This window comes from Tribolium madens, unplaced genomic scaffold (genome assembly GCF_015345945.1).
Source record: "Tribolium madens isolate multiple individuals breed KSU strain unplaced genomic scaffold, Tmad_KSU_1.1 Scaffold_19;HRSCAF=116;Tcas5.2_LG9, whole genome shotgun sequence".
NCBI classification, from domain to species: domain Eukaryota; kingdom Metazoa; phylum Arthropoda; class Insecta; order Coleoptera; family Tenebrionidae; genus Tribolium; species Tribolium madens.
In genome coordinates this window covers 1,818,696-1,828,464 of record NW_025400983.1, presented here as the reverse complement: position 1 = coordinate 1,828,464, position 9,769 = coordinate 1,818,696, and the positions used below count along the sequence as shown (strand labels likewise).

The following is a 9,769-nucleotide window of genomic DNA, read 5'->3' as shown; positions in this document are numbered from 1 at the left end:
CGTCAAATAAACTGCAAAATTCGTAGTAGTTTTCAAGTTATAGTCGGATTTAAATTCTCGATATTTTTGATTTTATCAGAAATTTTCTCGATAACTATTCATCGTAGAGCACTGAATTTTTTAATATATGATAGAAAATTCAATTTTCTATCCAACGGTACCAAATATAAGAGGTTAATAATACGCTTTTTTCTTTTTTTATGTCCCACTTTTTACGATCGACCTTTGGGATTTTTATAGTTTCATTTAGAATCAAAATTAACACTTACTGGTAGTTTTTTGTCGAGCCAAAATGTCAAATTTCGCAATTTTTAAAACCTTAAAAGTCATTCTAACTTTATAATATTAATTGACAAGATTGAGAAAAATTACGAGAGTCGATTGATAAACAGTCGACCCCCCAAAAAAATTGTCTGACATAAATTAATTCAAAATCTCGGTTTTTCGTCGACCAAAAAATCTCAAATTTTGGAATTTTTTCCTTCATTCATAACCCTACTATATGACGTAAAACAAGTGGTATTGTATAAAAAACATTTTAGGGGTGGGTTTTTCAAAGTGAAGATAACCCTATCGTGTCACCCCTCATACATCTCAGCTAAAAGCATAGATTTTAAAAATATAAAATGAGGTAGGTATTTTGTTTTTCCTAAGCGAGATGGAAAAATGACTATCGCCAAAATCAAATTTGACTAAACCATTCGATGGAACCTTTCATTGCGCAACTTTTTTGACATAGTTCATTTTTACGTGCGACGCACACTTTTCGAGATATTCACGTTCGAAATTTCCAGATTTGAATTTGCGCGCTTCATTGCAATTTGTTAAGATTGGTAATAGTCGGCAAACGTGCACACACGCTTGTATTTGTAGTTGCATAAGTTTTGGGGGTTAGAATCCGGTTTATGGCAATTAAAACGAAATTATTTATTTAACTTTTTAATTTCAATTTTTGTCATTTGAAACCATATTTTTAATAAGAAATTAAATAAATTCCGTGACCAAATAAAAAAGTCATCTTCCTCATTGTAGCAACAGTGTTTCTATTGCTTTATTTTTAAATTCAATCAAATTTTTCACTCATATCAATTTATTTTTGCGTTTTTTTCAAAAAAATATGGTTTTCTAGACGTAAAATTAACCGGAGAATACGACGATACCTGTAGTTTTTTTTAAAAATCACCCTGTTTAAAAATAAAAAAATAGAACAATTTTTAATTTCTTTATTTTTTATACACTGAATGCTCAAGTGTGATGCAACCCGCAACACACCATCCCTAATCAAAATATAACAATATAACCCATAATGGAATGTGCATATACTGGATTGACTTTCATGATAAAAAAATGTGCTTTAAAAATTTGTATAATGCGGCGTTTAAAAAAAAAAGAATACATCCAGTTAAAAAGACTGTTAACGAAATAAATGGACCCCTAATAAAAAAAAAATTAATCTCAATTTGAAGCATATTTCGACTGAACCAGTAGACGAGGCACTGGCAAAGGACCGTATGCACAAAAATCGATAAAACGTTTTTTTAAAGCTTCTCGTAACTCTTGACGCTTCTCGAATAGGTGTTTGTGGTTGTTTTCAAACTCCCACACTTCTTCCGGTGTTAATTTACAATTGCTGTCGTCTTCGTCCTCGCTACAACCCTGGAAAGCAAGACATTAAAGCACCGAATCTAGGGGAAACTGACATTAAATTGGCTATATTTTTTGAAAATCTGTTTTTTTTAATATTTTGGTTTTTATAAGTTGGCAACAACTAGGACTATTGTGATTTGACAATTTTGCTTTTTTAGTAGTTTTTGGAGGTCCCAAATCAGGAAACAATAATTTTAACACAATATCCTTTCGAAATATCAAATATTTTTTTAATAAAAATTAAAATTAAAAACAATTCAAAATTGATGTTTGAATTTAACATTTTAACAAAAATTCAATAGCTGTCGTCTTTATCGACATGGTAGTATTGTGATTTGACAATATTACTATTATTATTATTATATTATTTTTAATTGATATTTTGGTCTTGTTTTTGGTAATTAGGGCCTTTTAAATATTTTTGTGTGTTATTTAAATGATTTTGACACTTTTCTATAGCTCTACCACATCGATAAAATCTAGTGTTTCTAGTTATTTTTCAAAATTTCAGATCCAAAATCACTTTTTTTCACATTTTACTCCGTAAAATTTTCAAAATCGCATAAATAGATATTTTTTTTTAAACAAAAACCGTTGTTCAAACCAAAATTCTCAATTTTTATTGATTGTATTAGAAAAATCTATTGGCAACACTGAATTATTGGTGATGTTTTGAAAAATTAATGACAATTGACTATAAAATTATGACGTTTTTAAAATTTGACACTGACAGAAAAAAATCAAATTTCAATAACACACAACTTTATCGACATGGTGGTGTTGTTATTTGACATAATTATAAATTTTAATTGTTTTTAATTGAAATTTTGGTTTTATTTTTGGTAATTGTAACGTTTTATTGACGTTTTGTATATTTTCATGTTTTATTTTGTACAATAAATTAATTTTGACACTTTTATATAGCTCTACCACATCGATAAAAATCTAGTGTTTTTTTAGTTTTCAACATTTTTGAGGACCTTAATCAGTTTTTTCACATTTCACCCCGGAAACAATAATTTTGACACAATAAGCTTTCGAAATCCCATTTTTTTTAATAAAAATAAAACTTGTTCAAATCGTGTTAATTTTTATTGACAATATTAAAAAAAAACTATTGGGAATCCAGAATTGTTGGTGATGTTCCAAATTGACGTTTGAATTTGACATTAAAAAAAATTCAATAGCTGTCAATTTTATCGACATGGTAGTATTGTGATTTGACAATATTTTGGTTATTTTTAATTGATATTTTGGTCTTGTTTTTGGTAATTAGGGCCTTTTAAATATTTTTGTGTGTTATTTAAATGATTTTGACACTTTTACATAGCTCTACCACATCGATAAAATCTAGTGTTTCTAGTTGTTTTTCAAAATTTCAGAACCAAAATCACAGTTTTTTCACATTTTACTCGGTAAAAAATAATAATTGATACACCAAATGTTCAAAACCGCATAAATAGAGATTCTTTTGAAACAAAAACCAAAATTGCCAAAATTTATTGATAGTATTAGAAAAATCTATTGGCAACACTGAATTATTACTGACGTTATGGAAATTAATGACGACAATTGACTATAAAATTATGACGTTTAAAATTTGGCAAAATCAAATTTCAATAACAGAAACTTTATCGACATGGTGGTGTTTTGATTTCACAATATTATAAATTTTGGTTGTTTTTAATTGAAATTTTGGTCTTGTTTTGGGTAATTAGAGCGTTTCATTGACGTTTTAAATATTTTTGTGTGTTATTTAAATGATTTTGACACTTTTATATAGCTCTACCACATCGATAAAATCTAGTGTTTCTAGTTGTTTTTCAAAATTTCAGATCCAAAATAACAATTTTTTCACATCTTACACGGTAAAAAAATATAATTGACACACCAAATTTTCAAAATCACATACATAGATATTTTTTTGAAACAAAAACCAAAACTGTCAAAATTTATTGATTGTATTAGAAAAATCTATTGGCTACACTGAATTATTACTGACGTTTTGGAAATTAATGACGACAATTGACTATAAAATTATGACGTTTAAAATTTGACAAAATCAAATTTCAATAACAGAAACTTTATCGACATGGTAGTGTTGTGATTTGACAATATTACGAATTTTGGTTATTTTTAATTGGACTTTTGGTCTTATTTTTGGTAAATGTAACGTTTTATTGACATTTTGTATATTTTTGTGTTTTATTTTGTAGAATAAATTGATTTTGTCACTTTTATATCGATAAAAAATCTAGTGCTTTCTATAGTTTAATAGCTTTACTATTTTTAGTCCTAAATCACAATTTCCCCCCTAAACACAATAATTGTCACACTGAGTGGCATACATTTTTTTTTTAAATAAAAACCACTTCTCAAAAAAAATTGTCACAAATTATTGACAGTATTAAAAAATCTATTGGCAACACTGAATTATTTATTGATAATGAATGACAATTATGACGTTTCAATTTGACACTTCGATAAATACAACAACTTTATCGACACGGTGGTGTTGTGATTTCACAATATTACAAATTTTGGTTGTTTTTAATTGAAATTTTGGTCTTGTTTTGGGTGATTAGGGCGTTTTATTGACATTTTAAATATTTTTGTGTGTTATTTAAATGATTTTGACACTTTTATATAGCTCTACCACATCGATAAAATCGTTGTTTTTCAAAATTTCAGATCCAAAATCACAGTTTTTTCACATTTTATACGGCAAAAAATAATAATTAACACACCAAAGTTTCAAAATCGCATAAATAAATATTTTTTTGAAACAAAAACCGTTGCTCAAACCAAAATTGTCAATTTTTATTGATTGTATTGGCAACACTGAATTATTAGTGATGTTTTGGGAAATTAATGACGATTAACTATATAATTATGACGTTTAAAATTTGACAAAATGAAATTTCAAAACAGAATTTTATCGACATGGTGGTGTTGTAAAACATTTTTTTTTTAAATAAAAACCACTTCTCAAAAAAATTGTCACAAATTATTGACAGTATTAAAAAATCTATTGGCAACACTGAATTATTTATTGATAATGAATGACAATTATGACATTTCAATTTGACATTTCGATAAGTACAACAACTTTATCGACAGGGTGGTGTTGTGATTTCACAATATTACAAATTTTGGTTGTTTTTAATTGAAATTTTGGTCTTGTTTTGGGTAATTAGGGCGTTTTATTAACGTATTAAATATTTTTGTAGGTTATTTAAATGATTTTGACATTTTTATATAGCTCTACCACATCGATAAAGTCTACTGTTTCTAGTTGTTTTTAAAATTGACACTGTAAATTTTCAAACTCGCATAAATAGATATTTTTTGAAACAAAAACCGTTGCTCAAACCAAAATTGTCAATTTTTATTGATTGTATTGGCAACACTGAATTATTAGTGATTAACTATATAATTATGACGTTTAAAATTTGACAAAATGAAATTTCAAAACAGAACTTTATCGACATGGTGGTGTTGTGATTTGACAATGTTTAGTTTTTAATTGAAATTTTGGTCTTGTCTTTGGTAATTATGACATTTTTATATAGCTCTACCGCATCGATAAAATTAACGTTTGAATTTCAAATTTGTTACCAACATACCTCTAACATCTGTTGCAAACTCGGATGCTCTCCATCCCTAAACCTTTTCAACGTATCACCACCATCATGTTGGCAACACGTATCACACGCCAACTCTGATCCTTCTGGCGAACTTGAAATACTCGAAATAAGACTCGCCGTTTCACAACATCCATTATTATTCTCTGATGAATATCCATAATCACTTGATCCTTTTTTATAACCACATTTTTCCTCCTCCTTCTCCTCCTCACATTTACATCCATCAATCCATAATTTCTCACAATCATAATCATCATCAACATCATCATCATCATCATCATCATCGTCACATTTAAGCAACTCCTCACAACTATAACAACTCAAATCCGTTTGCGAATAACAATTATCCTCAAAATCCTCCTCATTACAGTTTTCTTTACCATCCTGTTCCATTGTTTTACCCTTTTTACGCTTACGTTTAATCTTTTTTTGTTCTTTTCGGATTTGTTTTTGTTGTTCTTCGCGTGCTAATTCCGCATAGAGTAATTCTAATTGTGAAAAACCGCGTTTTCGTTCAACAGCTGTTTCAAAACTTCGACTTAATGTGTCAACAGCAACAGCTGCAAACACCTGACAGGTACATTCTTCTTCGCGCATGCGCATATAGATGCGATGTAGACGCTCATACATGCAGATGCCGAGACAGGTGAGGACTTCTTCTTGGGCGATTTCAAGTGTCTTTGCGTGACGTTCTCTACGACTAAAATTAACACTAAAGTGTAAAAAAATAAAAAATTATATAAAACACGAGATGATTTTTACAGCCCTCGCTGCTACGCATTTCGGCTATAAAAAAAATCTCATGTAATACATATAAAATATGAGATGATTTTTACAGCCCTCGCTGCTATAAAAAAATCTCATGTAATATACTGGTTTTTTTTTACCGGAAACAGGAAACTCACCTTCCGAGCAATTCCGGTTCGGCACGACTTATCAGTTTCGTAATATACTCGGTATGAATGGGTAAATGGATGTGTTTATCGCGTAAACATCGTTTAATTCCAGAATATAGTTGGGTTATGTAACCTTTTTCTTTGCAAGGCTCGGCTTCTTCCATTAGAAGAGTATAAGCTAAAAAAAAATATTTTTTTTGACGTAAAAATTAGAAATTTGTTCAACCACTCTGTATATTTCATTAAGAAAATAGGAAAAATCAATAACCGATAGATGGCACTGGCAATGTCATTGAAATTTGACAGCCAGAAACGTCAAATTTTGACAGTTAAATGACAATTCTTTTCACCAGCGATTTCGCTTAAATAAAATGACAAGAATATTTTTTTTATTTATCATAATTATTAAAAAATATTTATCACACTGTATATCAAAAAACCGGTTAAATCAACTATTTTTTGTGCTTAAATTCAAATTGACCTGTAGCTTTGAAATTATGTTGGTAACACTGAATATAGAGAGAAGATAGTAAAAAATTGACAAATCTCATATCTTCGGTCTTTACTTACATTTTTCAGTGTTACCAACTTAATTTGACAGTCGCCGCAGACTACGTCCATAAAAAATTAAAAAAAAACATTCAAATTTCTAATCAAAAATTGACAACAATGGAATATATAGAGACAGAAAATATTTAAAAAAAGTCCTATGTTTCTACATTATTCAGTGTTACCAACTTAACTTGGAACAAATTTGAAAAAAAAAAATCAAGCTGCATCGTAATTACAATGCGTCAATCATTTTTTTTATCAAAGTGACCTGTAACTTTGAAATTAAATTGGCAACATTGAAATAATAAAGAATAATATAGAGACAGAAGATATAAAAATTGACAAGTGTCATATTTTCTGTCTTTGTACTATTCAATGTTGCCAACCTAATTTGAAAGTCAGAGGCTACTTAGATCAGAAATTTTTTGACCTATTTTGTGTATTGAATTGATTTTGACACTTTTATATAGTTCTACCATATCGATAAAAATCTAGTGTTTTTTTAGTTTTGCAACATTTTTGAAGTCCTAAATCAGTTTTTTCACATTACACTCAGGAAACATAATAATTTTAACAACGAAATCTTATAATTTTTTTTTTAATAAAGATAAAAATTGTTCAAATCGTGTCAATTTTTATTGACAATATTAAAGAAAATCAGCGGGAAACATTGATGTTTCAAAATTGACGTTTGAATTTTCAATATCTGTCAACTTTATCGACATGGTAGTATTGTGATTTGACAATATTACGAATTTTGGTTATTTCTAATTGAAATTTTGGTCTTGTTTTTGCTAATTGGGACGTTTTATTGACGTTTTGTGTATTCTTTAAATGATTTTGACACTTTTGTATAGCTAAACCACATCGATAAAATCTAGTGTTTCCTGCTGTTTTTAAAATTTCAGGTCCAATATCACAGTTTTTTTTCACATTTTATTCCGTAAAGGATAATAATTGACACACTAAATTTTCAAAATAGCAAAAATAGATATTTTTTTTTAAACAAAAACCGTTGTTCAAACCAAAATTCTCAATTTTTATTGATTGTATTAGAAAAATCTATTGGCAACACTAAATTATTAGTGATGTTTTCAAAAATTAATGACAATTGACTATAAAATTATGACGTTTTTAAAATTTGACACTGATAGAAAAAAATCTAATTTCAATAACAGACAACTTTATCAACATGGTGGTGTTGTCATTTGACAATATTACGAATTTTGGTTGTTTTTAATTGAAATTTTAGTCTTATTTTTGGTAATTGTAACGTTTTATTGACGTTTTGTATATTTTCATGTTTTATTTTGTACAATAAATTAATTTTGACACTTTTATATAGCTCTACCACATCGATAAAAATCTAGTGTTTTTTTTTAGTTTTCAAAATTTTTGAGGTCAGTAATCACTTTTTTCATATTTCACCCCGGAAACAATAATTTTAGCATAATAAGTTTTCGAAATCTCATATTTTTTTTTGCAATGTTCATTTTTTTAATGTACATAATTGTTTTTATTTAAATTCTTCTACTCCTATAAGATTTCCAAATTTTTATCAAAACATTTGCAAAATAATAATAATAGAGTAAAAAACTGTCAAACTTTTTCCCATTTTTGCAATATACAGCGTGTCCCAAAAATACCCACCTCTCAACACCTTCGTCCTGCACTCGCCACAAAACCTATGCTTGCGCAAATACGTCTCTAAAGTGGCCCTTAGACTGGGGGCTTCAATGATACAAACGTCTTTTTTACAATCTGGTTGCATGCAGCCCCACACATCCCGCCATATGGGGGTCAAGGGGCGACTACGTTGCGAATCCAACGAATGTAAAAGGCACCGGAGACTCTTCTTGCTTCTTTTCGGTTGGTTTTCGATTAATTTAGCCAAACGTAACCTAAAATTTTCATTAACAAAAAAAAAATCCCTAAAATATAAAACTTACGAATGGTCGTGAAAAATGGAGCAAAGAACTTGGGGCATGGCTTGTTTCTCGTCTATTGTGATTTTACCGTCGTCTTCGAGGACCATCAGGGGGTACAGTGTCGGATGTCTCAGTTTGAACAGTTGGTAGTACAACCGTTCAACACTAAAATCACCAACAAGACGAATTAAGTTGGCAATGCGCAATGTTGCCAACTGGAAAAAAAATAATTTACCTGCGACGACACCCCACACATGGCACGTTTTGGTTTAGCACATTCATCAGTTCCGATTTGGTGATTTCTAACGCCGAACGCAATTCCGTTTCGCTCAAACTCTCGCACTTCTTCGTGAACTCCTCCAACTCCTTGCCCCGCACCTGGGGGTTATCACACACGAGGCCCGAACTGCGCACGTCCATCACCAACTGCAAAGACAGGTTTGTGGGTTAATGGGGCCCCTCGTGGGGTTTGCACCTACCGTTAGGTTTTCATCGACAACAAGGGGCAACTGCCTCCTGCCGAGCGCTTTCGAGGAGCGATAGACGTCGACCAGCTTTGGCAACTTCTCCTTATAACTCATAGCTCCGTCGAGGGGGGCTGCACACGTCCTGGGGGCTCTTTCAAGTGAACTTTGGGCTTTTTTCAGCGAATTCAACGGCACTTAATCCACTGCACTACCACACCATTTTCTAAAAGTTTTGACAGATGACAGGTCGAGAAGTGTCAAATGGCCGCATGCGCACTAACGCTAATTATCAAAATTTCAATTTCAAATAATATTGGATAAAATTGCGTTTTTAACAAAAATTCTCCTTTTTTTGGCAATTGTTACGTTTTAAATCGTATTATGTGCCATTTTTTTGTCTTTATTTACGCAGCTATGAAAACTAGTGGGGGGAAACGAAAAATCCCTAAAGGACCCACAAAAATTAAATTATCAAATAACTCTTTTATTTCGTTACTGTTCATCATAAAATATAAAACTTATTACAATACCAACAGTACCTAACAAATGACCCTAAAATGTGCAAAATATTTTAAATAAAACCAGTTCAGGCCGACTTTATCGGCATGGTGGTGCTATAATTTGATAAAATT

General features: G+C 30.1%; 1 protein-coding gene across 1 annotated transcript; it reads right to left on the bottom strand.

Annotated features, from left to right (window-relative positions):
• Window positions 1–1,208: 1,208 nt before the first annotated feature.
• Window positions 1,209–9,372, bottom strand: LOC123011438 (gametogenetin-binding protein 2-like). The gene is made up of 7 exons (XM_044408868.1): window positions 9,150–9,372; window positions 8,906–9,096; window positions 8,692–8,835; window positions 8,393–8,643; window positions 6,200–6,368; window positions 5,274–5,994; window positions 1,209–1,656 (listed from the first exon to the last, which is right to left on the bottom strand). Exons 1-7 carry the CDS (start codon window positions 9,249–9,251, stop codon window positions 1,456–1,458), a joined length of 1,779 nt encoding a protein of 592 aa, XP_044264803.1. The 5' UTR covers window positions 9,252–9,372; the 3' UTR covers window positions 1,209–1,455.
• Between the last annotated feature and the right edge of the window lie 397 nt (window positions 9,373–9,769).

Coding starts and splice junctions, on each gene's coding strand:
- LOC123011438 (XM_044408868.1), bottom strand. CDS start 9,251: ATGAGTTATAAGGAGAAGTTGCCAAAGCTGGTCGACGTCTATCGCTCC. Junction 6,369..8,392: donor CAGGACGAAGGTGTTGAGAG/GTGGGTATTTTT, acceptor ATTTTTTTTTAG/CTTATACTCTTCTAATGGAA. Junction 1,657..5,273: donor GTTTGCAACAGATGTTAGAG/GTATGTTGGTAA, acceptor CTTGCTTTCCAG/GGTTGTAGCGAGGACGAAGA.